At 39.0% G+C, this 15,796-nt stretch overlaps 3 protein-coding genes across 3 annotated transcripts; 2 read left to right on the forward strand and 1 right to left on the reverse strand.

The window, feature by feature from the left end:
- Nucleotides 1–32: 32 nt before the first annotated feature.
- Nucleotides 33–2,561, forward strand: GCK72_021725 (uncharacterized protein; the record flags this gene model as incomplete). The annotated part of the gene is made up of 8 exons (XM_053734457.1): nt 33–100; nt 223–411; nt 460–622; nt 1,057–1,339; nt 1,412–1,713; nt 1,763–2,065; nt 2,329–2,400; nt 2,514–2,561. The coding sequence occupies 8 exons, from the start codon at nt 33–35 to the stop codon at nt 2,559–2,561; spliced, it is 1,428 nt and encodes a 475-aa protein (XP_053583370.1).
- Nucleotides 2,562–2,661: 100 nt separating this feature from the next.
- On the forward strand, nt 2,662–13,214 carry GCK72_021726 (uncharacterized protein; the record flags this gene model as incomplete). The annotated part of the gene is made up of 23 exons (XM_053734458.1): nt 2,662–2,699; nt 2,767–2,908; nt 2,951–3,230; nt 3,282–3,547; nt 3,633–4,047; nt 4,099–4,200; nt 4,752–4,893; nt 4,939–5,101; nt 5,150–5,432; nt 5,481–5,782; nt 5,828–6,299; nt 6,347–6,490; nt 6,538–6,702; nt 6,749–6,839; nt 7,646–7,734; nt 7,788–7,904; nt 8,046–8,585; nt 8,803–10,087; nt 10,137–10,273; nt 11,036–11,422; nt 12,099–12,572; nt 12,623–12,810; nt 12,867–13,214. The coding sequence occupies 23 exons, from the start codon at nt 2,662–2,664 to the stop codon at nt 13,212–13,214; spliced, it is 6,570 nt and encodes a 2,189-aa protein (XP_053583371.1).
- Nucleotides 13,215–13,758: 544 nt separating this feature from the next.
- GCK72_021727 (uncharacterized protein) lies at nt 13,759–15,004 on the reverse strand (the record flags this gene model as incomplete). The annotated part of the gene is made up of 2 exons (XM_053734459.1): nt 13,759–14,211; nt 14,264–15,004. The coding sequence occupies 2 exons, from the start codon at nt 15,002–15,004 to the stop codon at nt 13,759–13,761; spliced, it is 1,194 nt and encodes a 397-aa protein (XP_053583372.1).
- Between the last annotated feature and the right edge of the window lie 792 nt (nt 15,005–15,796).

Genomic DNA, 15,796 nt, shown 5'->3' on the forward strand with positions numbered 1-15,796 from the left:
CTTGTTTCTACATTAACCCTAGCTGGATAATTATGTCCTGGTCGGATTTGTCAACAAAACTAAAGCAAAATGTGGTTGGGAGACTGGATTTGATGAGCAGGTATCACCACAGAATGATTAAAGTAACTGCGCTCCATCGAACTCTCTAGTTCTGGTAGAGCGCGGTTGTGAAAAGCATGACGCCCTGATAACTGTGTCAAGCTAGCCATTCTCTATTTCCAGACATGCCCTGAGATGTACCAGCCGTGCGAATCGTTATCTAGTGAATGATATGGATTTCTTTGTTCCACGTGTCAGAATTTCCGTCAAGGATTCTGGAATTCTGATCATGATTCATACGGGGATAGATAAGTTTTTGAGAATCGAGATGTGGATTGGAGGAGAATTTGATGGGAAGACTATTGCAAGGAAGTGAGTTTTAGTTAGGATGAAGGAAAATCGATAATATTTCTATTCCAGATTCCAGAATAGCTACGATGCCAGACATGCCATCGAGAAAGTGCTTTCAGCGTCTCCTAGTTATCATGCTGCACGCATTCTTTGTAGCCTTCTATCTCATAAGAAACTTCTTATTGGTACAATAGAATGGGAGATCGAAAGAGGGTTTGATGTGAAGAAGGAGGTACGGTAGAAGGCCTATTGCATACTTGTCAACCGGGCCGAAACGGGCCGACACGGGCCGGCGCGTAACTCGCGTCAAAATGAATATTATAAGCTGAAAAATATATCAAAATGTAGATCTCAGCGAGTTCTATGCTCGTGACCTACTACGGGCCGGATGACTATTTGTTAATGTGCCGCTGGACGGGAAAAAGAGCCAAAAAACGCAAAAATGGCCAAAAAAACCATTCTAGCCCGGCCCGCGGCACATTAACGAACAGACATGCGGCCCGTAGTAGTTCACGGACATTGAACTCGTCGAGATCTACATTTTGGTATATTTTTCAGCTCATAATATTCATTTTGACGCGAATTACGAGCCGGCCCGTTTCGGCCCGATTCGGCCCGGTTGACATGTATGCCCTATTGCATTGGAAATAATTGTCTTGTGTTCAGGAAGAAACAGAATCTAGATTTCAAGCGACAATCAAAGAAACCCGCGATTTGGTGGGGTTTTTCCAGAAACTTTCTAGAAAATCCAAAGTGTTTCGTGCCAACAAATTGGCCACCTCTTGGAAAATGACAACAGAGATGGAAATGATTCTGAAAAGAATGTTTGTTGCGTCGGATCTGAAGCAAATCGAACGGATTCATGTTGCGCTGTCGGAGCACTCACTGACACCTCTCTTCTCTTTTGATACTTATTTACCATCATCTGATGGAAAGGGAATAAGATGGGGTGAGCGAGTTTTTAGGGATAGAGATAGGGATAGAGATATCGATACATATTGAATAATATTAATTTGTTCAGGCAACGCAAACATCGCTCACGAATGTGTAAACGAGATTCTCACTACATTGGTTGCAATGGTTGTTATGTCTGCAGGATTTGGTGCGTTACGTTTTGCGAAATTCGATGAATTTGCAAAAAGTATCTGGGATGACGTCAGTGAGCCGGTTACTGTGTTATCTGATAAGCTGACTACAAAACTGGAACGATCGGAATGTTCCGATGGAATGATAACTTTGTTCCATCAGAGATCTGATTGTGGGTACTGGATTTATGCAGTGTTGGACAGTCGTAGTGGTGGTTTCAATAAATCTGAATTCTTGGTATTCTTGGAGAGACACTGGAGCAGCAACTTTTTTTTCGTTTTTACAGAACAACTCTTGTGGTCTCGGCTGGATGTGCAAACGATGTGCGGACCCATTTGAATATGATTATTACCAAAATTTGGGACGTCGATGTGTCTTGGAACCGGAGTGGAATGATATGGTGTTAGGGGAAATTTTGATAAGCGATCCTGGCAGTAATATAATTGAAATGGCGACGAAGAGATATGAAAAAGATGAGATGATGATGAAGAGAAAGATTCTTGGGACTCAGAAGATGTGGGGATTCGGTGACGGAATTGCGTTCGCTGAAGATTCTGAAAATACAGCCATTGGATACACGAAGCGAAGAGTAAAAAATAAAAGTGAAAGACCCAATCGAAAATTCCAGAAATGGGCGATTTTTATTACTAGCATTGCCTTTATTACATCTACTCTTTATACTATTTTCTTGTGGATCTTTTCATAGGTGTTTTTGATCCCTTATTGGTTTTTTATTGTTTTTTACGTGGTTCAATAAAAATGGTTTTGCTACAAAAGGTCTCCACGTGTAGCCACATGACAATTACAATTACAGAACAAGAATAAAATTTACAATCAGTTTTGAAATTCTAGCAAGATGTCCTGGTCGGATTTGTCCACAAAACTAAAGCAAAATGTGGTTGGGAGGCTGGATTTGATGAGCAGGTATTAGTTAACACAGAATGATTTAAACAGCAACTGCGCTCCAACTCTCTAGTTCCGGTGGAGCGCGGTTTTAAAAAGCATGATGCAAGCATGAATAACAGTTCAATTTTCAGACATGCCTTGAGATGTACCTGCAGATTGAATCGTTTTATAGTGAATGATATGGATTTCTTTGTGCCACGTGTCAGAATTTCCATCAAGGAGGAATCCCAAATTCTGATCATGATTCATACGGGGATAGATAAGTTTTTGAGAATCGAGATGTGGATTGGACCTCATCGAAAGACTATTATTAGGAAGTGAATATAACAATAGATTAGTCAGCCTTTACAATTTTTTTCCAAGATCTCAAAACGTCTACGACAGCAAAGAATGTGTCGAGAAAGTGGTTCCATCGATTCCTCGTATTCATGCTGCACGCATTCTTTGTAGCCTTCTATCCCATAAGAAACTTCTTATTGGTACAATGGAATGGGAGTTTGATGGAGATGCTGTTGAGAAGTTTAAGGTATTGCGGGGATCGAGTGCTTCAAGAATAATCTTTTTCCAGTCAGAATCTGAAACCGCAATTAGAAACATGACAGATAAGATTCACAGTTTGGTGGACTTTCTTCAAAAGTTCTCCAGAAAATCCCATGTTTTCCGTGCCAACCAGCTAGTGACCACTATTAATATGATCTATGAAATGGAAGAATTGCTCAGAAATATGTACGTCCCGTCGGATCTGAAGAAAATTGAGCGGATCAGTGTGTTGCTCTCAGGAGAATCGTTGACTCCTATCCTTTCCATGGATACCTACTTACCCTTGCGTATAGGAGGGATTGCACGGTGTTAGTTTTGATTTTCTCCGCTTTTGTGAGGAGCTCTTAAATAAATTTTAGGCTCTGAAAACATCTCCCATGAGTATGACGAGAAAAGTCCGGATTTTTTGGAGAAGTTTGTCTATATGAGCGCTCTGACGGCTGGATTCGGGGTCTTGCGTTTTGCTAAATTTGATGACATCGCAAGAAGAATCTGGGATAGGCTCAGGATGCCTGTTACTATAATTTCTGATGAATTGCATATGAAAGTGGAACTGGCGGGTTCTTTCAAAGGGGATATGACTCTTTTCCATATGAGATCTCCGTGTGGATATTGGATTTATATGGTGTTGGACAGTCGTCGGAAGGATTTTGATGCTTATAATATCTTGGTGAGTTAAATAATCGAAATGGCGTAACCTTGGTTTTCAGAACAACTCTTGTGGTCTCGGCTGGTTGTGCAAACGATGTGCCGATCCATTTGAATTCAAATATTACCAAAATTTGGGACGTCGATGTGTCTTGGAACCGGAGTGGAATGATATGGTTGCATGGGGACAGACTGTTCGTATGAAGAATAATGTAGAAGAAGCAAAGAAGAGATATAGGGAGGATGAGAGGAAGAAGAAGAGTTCTGGAGACATGACGGTGATCCAGAAGATGTGGGGAATCGGAAGGGAGGTTGCTGAAGATTCTGGTGATCAAGGAGTGGAAGATATTAGTCAGAAGATGGCAGAAGATGGAGTTGTGGTCGTCAAAGATTCTGAAGACTCTGAAGACGTGACCGCTCCTGAATCTCATGAATCTATGAAGCAAAGTCAAAGCCTGATCAATAAGAAATCCAACGGTGAACAAATTAAAAGAAATCATTATTCAAAATGTTCTATGAAGGATTCAGAAGGCAAGCAGGATTCAGAAGACTCTGAAGACTTGGCAACTCACAATTCAGATGAATTCACAAAGCAATGTAAATTCCAAAAATTGGCGATTTGTATCACTAGTTTTGCCTTTCTCTCTTGTGTTTTTTATGCCGTTTTCTTCAAAATTATTTGATTTTTTAAAAACATTAATTTCGACGTGTTCTCGTTTTTCGGTTCAATAAAAAGTTATTCAATGACCTCCACGTGGCAATAACTCCACAACAACGCCTTTAGAAAATCGATTAGTTCCGTGTTTTTTCTCCTTATTGGATACCAATGTCCTGGTCGGATTTGTCAAGGAAACTAAAGCAAAATGTGGTTGGGAGGCTGGATTTGATGAGCAGGTAACAATTTCAAGCTAGCCTAGCTGAGTTACAGTAATTCCTACTACCCTACTTTACCTCATAATACTGTAACTTTGCCACTGTAATTGATTCACGGTGGTGGCATGATTTCCTGGTTATTACAGTAGTCTTATCCTACAGTAACCAAAATTTTGAGCGTCAGGGCTTTCTTCCTAGATTACAATACCCCCCGTCCAGGATTGTGGTCCCTAAAACAACCCATATCCTAGATCTAGAAATTTTCAGACATGCCTTGAGATCCACCTGCCATTCGAATTGTTTTCTAGTGAATGATATGGATTTCTTTGTGCCACGTGTCAGAGTTTCAGTCAAGGATTCTGGAATTCTGATTATGATTCATACGGGGATAGATAAGTTTTTGAGAATCGAGATTGCAGGAGGACCTGATGGGAAGACTGTTATTAGGAAGTGAGTTTTAATGTTTTAAAGCCCCAATTTTTCTAAATTTTTCAGATTCCAAAACAGCTACAACCGAAAAGATGGCATCCAGAAAGTGCTTCCATCTACTCCACGCTACCATGCAGCTCAAATTCTATGTGGTCTTCTGTCTCACGAGAAATCTCTTATTGATACAATGGAATGGGAGATTGAAGGAGGGATCAATGTGAAACATCATGTACGGTATCCCTGCGGAACGTTCGAATTTTATATTTCACATTTCCAGGAAGAAGAAACAGAGAGTGTTAAAGCGTCTCTCGTCAAAGAGGTACATTTTTTGAGTGTTCTCCAAAAATACTCTGGGAAATCCCGTGGGATTTTCCGTGCGAACAAACTGGCAACCTCTTGGAATATGACTCCGGAAATGGAGAATTTCCTGCAGAAAATTCTGGTTCCAGCGGATTTAAAGAGTATAGAGAGAATCAATGTGACGCCATCGGAGAAGTCAATGACGCCCCTTTTTTGCTTTGATACCTACCTGCCTTTGAGTGATAGAGGCGTTCCGTGTGGTGAGTTAATAAATTACTTATGACTAATTAACTAATTACACTTTTCAGGAACCAAAACCATCGGTCACGAATATATTAAAGAGATTTACGAAGCATTCGGCTACATGAGCATATTATCCCCTGGATTCGGACACTTCCGTTTTGCAACATACGATGACTACGCGAAAAATATTTGGGATAATGTCAAATACCCGATTAAAAATATTAATCAAAAGTTGTACATGAAAGAAGAGCCGGCGAATTCTTTTATGGGAGAATTGACTCTATTACATATGAGATCTCGTTGTGGATATTGGATTTATGCAGTGTTGGATAGTAAACTGGACATTTTCAATGAATATCGTGTTTATGTAGGTTTCACTTAACTGATTACTAATTTTCTAATTATCTTTCAGAACAAGATTTGTGGCCTCGGCTGGTTGTGCAAACGATGTACCGATCCATTCGAATACGATTATTACCAAAATTTGGGACGTCGAGTGCTCTGCGAGCCGGAGTATAATGAAGTCATTTCGTGTGGATTCGAGGAGAATCGACATGAGTGGTCGCCAATGATTGAGGGCGCCAGAATAAAGTATGAGAAGAATGAGGAGAAGAAGGAGAAGAAGGGGATTCAGAAGATGTGGGGATTCTGGAACGGTGTGTCGGATTCTGAAGATAAGAATAAGGATGAGCACTGGCCCATTAACGATTCTGGAGAGACCACTCACAGCTCTACTGACTCGGAAGATAGTGAGAAGATGTCGGATTCTGAGAATGACGGATCTGAGGTTTCTGAAGACGCCAAAACTGATGTAGTCATAATCCAGGAGCCCGTCATCGAGAAGAAGGTTCCAGAGGATTCAGATTTTGAAGCCGAGGAGAACGGTAAGAAAACCAAAATAAGAATTCTAGAGGTTCAATTAATGATTCAGATTCCAAAAAGGATTCTGGGGATTCTACTCACAGCTCTATTGATTCAGAAGATCAGGAGAGTAGTGAAGATTCTGAGAATGAAGAATCTGAGGTCAAGGAGAGTGTTCCTAAGGATTCTGAAGACGCCATTAAGGATTCTGGAAGTAAGAGAACCAAAATAAGAATTCTAGAGTTCTAATTAATTATTCAGGTGTCAAGAAGGATTCTGAAGCGGGAGTTGATTCTGAAGACGCCAAAATGGAGGATGAGGCTTTTGAAAACGATGTAGTCATTCAGAAGACCGGTCAGAGGGAGTTGCTCATGGAGAAAAAGGTTCCAGAGGATTCTGATTCAGATTCTGAAGTTGACAAGAACGGTAAGCGAACGCAAATAAGGATTCTATAGAGTTCTAAATTATACAGATGCCAAAAAGGATTCTGAAGCTTCCGAAGACATGGAACCAGATGGCTTCACTAAATTCATGATGATGGGCCGGGCATTGAGTGAAGAGAGGTTCGACAGAACATTCCAGAAATGGGCAATTTTTATTACTAGTTTTGCGTTTTTCACTTCTGTCCTTTATGTCATTTTTTTGCAAATTATTTGATATTCTATTGATTTTAATGCCGGCTTTAATACCTCTCAACTCGTTTATAACAGAAAATGTTCTTGTTTTATGTGTTCTTCTGAATAAATATGATTTTGTATCAGGGGTTCTTGCTCACGTCTATCAAAATTACCGATATACGTCATGATTATATTCATTCGACGCGTATTATCAGGCGGATTTTGAATATCTAAGTTTTAAAAAGTTTGGCACAAAACTGAGGTAGTTACAGTAGTTTTCGTGAAAATAGGATTTTTCAAATTTTTGAAAATCTCTAACTTTTTAAGTTTTCAACCTAGAAAAGTGATTTTTTGCTCAAAATGTGCAAAAAATAAAATAAAATCTCTAAAAAGCAAACGGGGGACTATTTTCCCACCGAAATCAATAAAATCTAAAAAATCGATCGATGACAAGACTAGTCTGTTTCACGTCGGTTACTTTATCAAGTTGTATTTTTTGAATTCATTTGCGAAAATTTCAAAAAAATAGAAATAGCCCCGTTTTAGTTTTTTTTTGAAATTTTTTTGGCGCCTTTCCAAAAAAAGTTATCTTCATAATTTCAAAACTAATCATTCCCACCATCGAACTTCTCAACAAAACATTGCCTAATTTGCATCGGAGAGTTTAATAAAATTTCTCCAAATCCTGGTTTGACGCGGAAAAATGAAGTAAGTTTTTCCAATTGAAAAAATCAATAAAATCACATTTTTAGAATGAAAGTCTCTATTTCGATACTGATTGTGATGATAGTCTATGTGAACGCATTTGACCTACTTAGAAGATACGAGAGAAATGCTACAGGTTAGTCATTTTTAATTTTTATTTCTAACTTTTTCAAAATTTTTTAGTTTCAGAATCCCCATTAAACGCTATGATCTCTAGACATATGAGAATTGCCCAAATATTCAATGCTCTCTATATAAACATGGGATTGACTGACCATTCAATCAATTATAAAGATGTGGTAGCAGGTATATGGAATTAGAAGGAACCGGGCGTACTTGATAAGATGGAAACTCTGAAAACGGAAGAGATAGATGGCTTATTGATATCATTGGATTCTACTATAAAAGGAGTTCCCGATGGGATCACACGGATTGCTGATGTTAAAGGAATCAAGGCAAAGTATAAAGTGGTGGAGGAATTAAAAGAGGAGTTGGGAAGAGAAGTGATCAAAGACAATAGTACGGATAATATACCAAAATTTATCACTGGGAAGAAAAAAGTTTATATGGAAACGTTCGCTCATTTGAAGGTCGATCCTGCTATCACTGTTGTAGATATTCTCAATAAAATGAAAGATTCGGATGGTTTAGATGACGAGGATAAACGAAATGCAACTTCATATATTGACGCGTGTTACAAAGTCGCATTTAATTTATTGGGATACTCAAGAAAAGTGTTAACTGATTTAAACAATGCTGAAACACTACACACTGGAATTCAGTTGGTAGTCAACCTTCGTGATCATTCGGATGGACTAAAAGAGCTTTATAGTATGTTTTCAAAAGTGGAAAGCGGAATGCAACAGTTGGAAAAAATTGAAATAACTTCAGTCAAGCAAAACCTAAGTCTTATTCTGGAAGTTCTTCAAGAACTATACCAACCATCGACCAATGTATCAATTGCTACAGCTTTTAATTCAAGTGAAGGTTTATTAAATCCGGAAAACGATCTACAAGAAAAAACATCGTTAAGCATAATGAACAGCGGAAAAAACATGGATAACCTCAAAAGTAACATTGAAGTTTTTCTTAAATTCGCGAAAGGACTCCCTCAACTCGAAAACGAAAAAAGGACAATTTTTCAGCTAGATCATTGGAGCCGCATTAAAGATGTTTGACCTAATTGGATCATTTCAACAATCAGTGAGTGTTAGCAATCTGAAAATATTGGTCTCTTGCCTCAATGTGATTAGAGTTGATGACGCTAAGATCCATGATGAAATTGAAGGATTATTGAGAAATTGGATAAACTTTAAAACTGGACTTCAAAATATTGAAAAGACAATGGCAGACTACAAAGATTTAAATAAATTGGCAGAGGAGTTATACAATAAAAGAGGTGTTGTTGAAAGGTTAATAGATGAAAGTTTTGATGACTTCAAGACAAAAACTGGATCTGAGTATATTGGATATTTCCAAAAGTTATCAACAGATTTATTTGCTCCGCTCAAACAAGATCAAAATTTTACGGATGCAGTGACATTGTTCAGTAACTTTGACAAAATGTTAACGGAGATTGGAGCAATTCAAAATTGGGTATTCGACACACTACAAAAGAACAAAATCCAAAAAGCTGAATGCAAACCGCTCGAATTCGATGTGAATTCCTTGGACAATATTAATGAAATACCAACCGCAGTGTCTTCAATGAAATCTGAGAAACCAATTGAAAAGCTTCTCCCCCTTTTAGAAGCAATTTCAACAGTTAAAACAGGATTGGAATCACTTAAAACCACTCGACTTTCGTACGACGCTCCCACAAACCCAATGACTACCAAACCACCTACGAATCCAAAGAAGCCAACTCAACAGCGTCGAAAACGAGCTTCTGGAGCTCTTAACATCAAAAACAAGCAGAGTCTCTCAGAAGTAGCATTTGGAATTCGATCTCTGGAAAGAATGAATCAAATAACTCAACTTGAAAGTGACTTGAATACAGTAATCACCAAAGGGGATACTGTAGTGGCGGCGATTCGGAATGAGAAGGATCCGAAGAAAAAAGGAGAGATGGAGAAGGTATGGAACAAGTTTCCAGAAGTTAGATCAGCTTTGACTAGTCTACAAACTAAGATAAAGGGAGTCATGGCGATGTCAACTGCCGCAGAAAAAAGTCTGACAGAAGTCTCCACAAAATATAAACCACTTGGAAGCGTAGATTTCAAAGAGAATATTGATCTACGCCCGTTGAGACTCTCCCTGAAACTTTTGAATCCACCAAACAAGGAAATCGAGCAAGCACTTGAGAATCTGGATGATGCGCTGTCGATGGATTGGGCGTTGGCCCACGCTAGTTTTGTGAAAATTCCAAATTTGTTGGTGGGTCTTGAAAAAGAGTTCAAGGCGTTCTTCGAGGAGTCTAAGAAGGAGCATAAGAATCGTCAATTCGATGAGGCGAAAGATAAAAGTTTTATGGAGAAGATTGAGGAGAAGTGAGTAATCGAAAATGTTTATAATTTCAGCAAATTGATACAATTTCAGCATGATGTGGGTGATCATTGGTGGTGTCGCTTTTCTGTGTCTTTTGATAAGTTCGATTGGTGGCATGGCTTATGGAATCTGGTGGTTTATTAATGTTTATGATCCGGAGATGAAGAAAAAGTTAGAGCCGGATGAGAGTGAGTTTATTGCACGGGAGGCCTTTTTCAATTCTAGACGACCAGAGGGTGTTACGTTGTTGTCCCACAAAGTAAATTATGTATGAACCATACAGAACAAAAGTAGATATTCATTTTTGTAGTTGACAACTTTTTTGTGCGAGCAGTCCCTAGAGTTGCATATCGACAAAGCAGAATAGAGTGATTTTACAGCTGTCCCCTTAAAATGACCATTACTTTCTAGTGATTGTCCGTACAAAAAAGTTGTCAACTACAAAAATGGAGCTCTAGACTTGTTCTCTAGCATACTGAAAATTGAAAATGCTGGGATATAAAGTTGTGCCGTGACGGGGTACTAAAGTTAGGCAAAATCTCAAAATTTTCAAAAAACCGCATTTTTTAAACATTGCTGTAGAATACTGGTGATTTGGTGAAAGTAAATAATTTTTAAAAATTAACTAGGTTTCTCTGTCAGTATGTATGTTTGTTCAAGTACTCATCAGATTTAAGAAAGTGCGCTCTATTGAGAACGCTAAGCTTACTATTAGGAGAGGAGCAGGGAGTCGTGTTAACTCAAGTCGACTGGCCTGCAAACTTCAAACTCCTATAACTCTCTAGGGTGTGCCCCTACAGAAAAGTTGTCAACTACAAAAATAAAGCTCTACCTTTGTTCTGTATGGTTTATGCATAATTTACTTTGGGGGACAAACAGTAAGGTCATTTTCAACTGAAAACTATCTCACTGCACGGTACTGTATGCTCCCCAACAAATCCGATTTCCAGACTACAAACACGACGACGAGACGAATATCTACTCGTACATGCAAATGCAAGACGCCCGTCTTGATCTGAACAAACGAGACGCGACCGGCCAGCCGCCACTCTGGCAAATGATTCTGGACCGCGACTATGAGGGAATGAAAAAGTATGTGCTAGCCGGCGGTATTATCGATCAGGACCTAAATGGCACTTTCCATCGGACGTGTCTCCACGAGCTGGTGCATTTGCAGCAAAAAGAAATGTGCTACTTCTTTTTGAAACACGCCGCCGATCAGAACCTTCATGACTATGAAGGAGAAGATCCGGACTTGTTTGCGGATAGGTTTGGAATGTATGCTAAATTTGAGGCCTATTTCCACCGGAGAGAACAAAACCCGGATTCTTTTTTTAGTGAGTTTAAGGAAAATGTAACTTGCTTCAAACTCAATATTATGAGCTGAAAAATATACCAAAATGTAGGTCTCAATGGGGTCTATGTCACTGACACGTGGAAAAATCCATTTTTTGGAGTGATTTTTGGTAATTACGAGAGAGAAAGAGCAGATATCGATAGATTCGGTATTGGAAACTGGGAAATTAGAAGTGGATTTTCAGCGGGCTTTTTCAGTGAGAAAATCAATTTTTGTGGCCGAAAAGCCAGTTTTTAACCTGGAAATCGAAGTAGAAGACAATTTTCCTGCAAAAAAGCCGATATTCGATACCGAAATTAGGTTTAGAGGCTATTTTCATCTGAAAATTCAATTTTCTTTCCAAAAAAAAATCAATTATTGAATCAGAAAATCGACTTTCCGGCCGGAAATCCAACTTTTGGAAGACGAAATTCGGATTTCCAGCAATTTTGGGTACCAGAAGTCAATTTCCAGCTAAAAAAATCGAATTTTCGGATGGAGAGTGGATTTTTTTGTCTGTTTTTTTTTTGTTTTTTGACAATGTATCCCAGTCTCCGATACTTTAACTCGTCGAGACCTACAATTGGGTATCTTTTTCAGCTCATAATATTGAGTTTCAACCCGTTTCAGACCGGCTGAAAGTGTGAGTATATTATCAAAATGTTTATTTTTTTCAGGAGACCTACCAGCTCTTCCGCGGCCATGGAATGTTCTAGTGTTCGATAAGAAAGCTCTCAAACGAAAACTGCGGAAAAGACTTCCACTTAGAATCAAGAAGAACATCACATGGGGCTACGAGCCGGGCATGAAACTCAACGACTTCACACATATAGTACTTCCGCAGGAGATGGTTAAAGACAGGGACACCCTCATACTCGATGATGACGATATGATCCGTTGGCAACTGATGGCGTGCTGGGGGTCGTTGATCTGCCACGAGTGGTTGGAGGAGTTGACGACGCATCCCGAGAAACATGAGTGGTTGATGAAGAAGGATTGGAAGTATTATGTGGTGAACACGTTCTACAATGGAAATAAGCATGAGAAGAAGATTTTCGACTGCAAGACACTTATTCATAGGTATCGGCCAGCGCTACTATGTGATATATCGATTATGATTCTGAAGACAGATGATGCAAAGTTGACGGCTCGTAAGTACCGTTTATTTTTTGTTTTTAGAAGAATCTCGTTTTGTTTTCAGAGCAAAAGAAATGGGAGAAGATAATCGAAATGTTTGGTGAAAAATTGATCAAGTTAAAAAATCCGTTTTCAATTGTGTACTCACCAAAAACTATAAATCCGTACTACATGATGGATTATGACTATTGGTATAATCGTAATGAAAAGATCTGCCATTCAACTTGGATTTTGAAATGCGAGGATAGCAAGGTTTTGTTTTTTGGTTTTGACATAGATATTGTTACTCAAATGTTCAATTTATTTAGACCAAGCAGCAGTGGATTGATGACTGCAGTGAATTAATGCTAGTTGATTATCATTACCTGTTCGAATGTCTTGCCCGTCATTATCTGCTTCCATTTGATAATCTAGTCGTTGAGATTGCAATGAATGAAAAGTTTGCAAAGGAAGAAGCCGAGGAGAAAGCGAAAGCTGAGGGAGCTGAAAATTCCACTACCTCAACAACTAATTCTACTCAATCGACCGTATCACAGGTGCAGAGTAAAATGGGAAGTGCATCGAAGAGTCGAATGACTGTGGCCGATTTACCGGATACGGCGAAACCGAAGAAAACCACTAAGAAAAAGAGACCGTCAAAGTCGGTAATGAAGTGATTAAGGGAAATATTGAACTATTTGAATGTTTTATGAATAAAATTGAAATTGAAATTGGTTAGGTTATGTTGGGTTTTGTTAGGTCTCGTTTAGCCTTGAGTTGTCTTGGTTGGAGTCTTGTTCAGTCAGGTCTCAAATATTCTCGTCCCGTCTAGTTTCGGATTTTGACGCAATTTATATATGAATAAAAAATTTGAATTTAGCATGACGAGAGCTTTCAGAAAAGTACCCACAAGCCTAGCTTTGGAGCGATTTGGGTCTCGACACGATTTACGGCGGGGGTACTGTAGTCTTCGTTGTAAGACTTTACTTGCTTCAAACCATAGCTTGTGGGTACTTTTCTAAAACCTCTCGACGAGCTGAACTCAAAAATTAAAATTCTAGGTTATTTAGAGTACATCTTACAGAGTTATAGCAAATTTTAAAAATTCTCGTCTCGTCTAGTCTCGGAGTCTTCCTTAGCAGAAATACAAAATCGCCGACACCTAGACAAATGCGATATTTAGAAATGCTTTATTTCATCATTTATATACTTCAAAAAAAGTTAGACAGTCCTTGCCGACAACATTTTCTGGCTATGAACCTGAACCACCATTTCCGATTTCTTTTCCGTAACAGTATAACCACATCTCACAAAAGACCACACAATTTTCCGATATTGTGCAGACATGAACAGACAAACAATCATATGAGTGGCGGTGGTCCCCGAGAGAATAAATGAGAAGAATTTTTCGAGCCCCTCCATAAAAAGGGTGAATCCGATAGCCTTTCTGAAAATATCCATCGGACTAATCATGAAAATAATGCCAAGTGGAAGTTCAGCCATGAAGAATGGGAGTGTCAGAAATAACACTAATCTGGAAGTGTTTCTCGATTCAATTGACGCTTTCTTAGATTCATTCGAGGACTTTGCCATTCTTTGCTTCTGGATATCTGCCTTCCGGATTTCGATGACCAGGATGATGGTGACAATGGGGAATAGGAGGCAAGGGATGAACTGGAACAAGAAAAACGAAAAACTAGAATTTTTCACCGACCAATACACTCACTTTAGAAATTATAGCGTCAATTGTCCTATTGATTTTTTGAATCCGATTATCATCCTTTTGAAACATTGCAGACACCGTATTACCATAGAAATAAGTTGTGTACTCAGGGTACTGTGTGCATTTGTAATGTTCATCGTAGATTTCAATTTCGTATTTGTAAATATCCATGAGATGAATAGGAGCACACAATATTAGGATAGTAGGGATAACGTAGAACGCAATTTTTGGTTTAGAAAGGATCTCGAATTTTGGGTTAATTGGGTTTTTTATTATCAAGGTTCGAATCAGAGCAATACTGAAACTATGCCATGTTGAGCAGCGTCTGGTGTAGTTCCTGATGAATTCCATAATATTTTTAATGAGGAGAATGTTATAATCAGTTTCTTTCGGGTAGCACACTTTCATCACTTTATAAAACTCGGCGATCTCCATATGAACATCATAGGATAGGGAGATGATATCGAGAATAGCAATTGTTGTCAGGATAATATAGATGGGGGAGGATCTCAATGGCTTTCGAGTAAGAACGAAGAGATGTAATAGGTTTATCAAGATACAAATCACTGAGAGATGCACACAATTGTTGTAGAGAGTAAAGATGGAGATTCTATTGAAATGCACCGAGAACACGCAAAGAACCTGGCGTAACCATTTAGTTTTCAGCTTGAACCAATTATTCTTGATACACCTGGCATGGTCCGTGAAGTGCCATGGGTATACCATAACCACTTCGGTCTCCATGTTTTGGTGTTTGAATAGACACTTAGCCCATTCCGTTATATACACCAACTTTAATTATAGGTTGCGAGGGAAGATGATGTTATGGGGGAATAAAAAGTGAGGGTGGAGAAGGGAGGTATTTTTTTGTTTTGGGGAATTAGAAAGTGATGTGATATAATGCTATTTTTGGGGTAATCATTCAAGAGGGATAAAGGGTAAATTCATCACTTTTTGGGATGGTCAGTGATTGGGACAAATAAGATATTTTAGCGGGAGACTAGACGCGACTAGCCAAGACTCAAAACTAAAACATACTGGAAGCTCAATACATACGAGGCACGAGATAAGTCAAGACTCGAGACCATACTTGCAAATCGGGTTGACGCGTAACTTGCTTGCATCTTGTAATTATGTACTGAGAAAAAGGCCAAAATGTAGATCTCGGGGAGTTCTATGTCTATAAGCTATCAAGGGCCGGATAGTTTTGCGTTAAAGCGCCAAGACCCAAGTTAGAATGGTTTTTGGTAATTTTCACATTTTCTGGCACTATTTTCCTGCCATATTAACGAACAGCCGTCCGGATCGAGGTAGATCACCGACATAGAACTTGCCGACATCAACGGTTTGGTATATTTTTCAGCTCATCATGTTGTGTTTGAAACGACACGCACATGTCGGCCAGCCTGGTTTGCAAATATGCTCGAGACGGGATCTGTATCATTGAGACTATACGGTATGAGACTATAAGTGACTGGAAACTGAACTTAACGAGACGAGAGACTAGAAAAGACTAGACGAGACTCTTGACGGGAC

This window comes from Caenorhabditis remanei, chromosome V (genome assembly GCF_010183535.1).
Source record: "Caenorhabditis remanei strain PX506 chromosome V, whole genome shotgun sequence".
Classification (NCBI taxonomy): domain Eukaryota; kingdom Metazoa; phylum Nematoda; class Chromadorea; order Rhabditida; family Rhabditidae; genus Caenorhabditis; species Caenorhabditis remanei.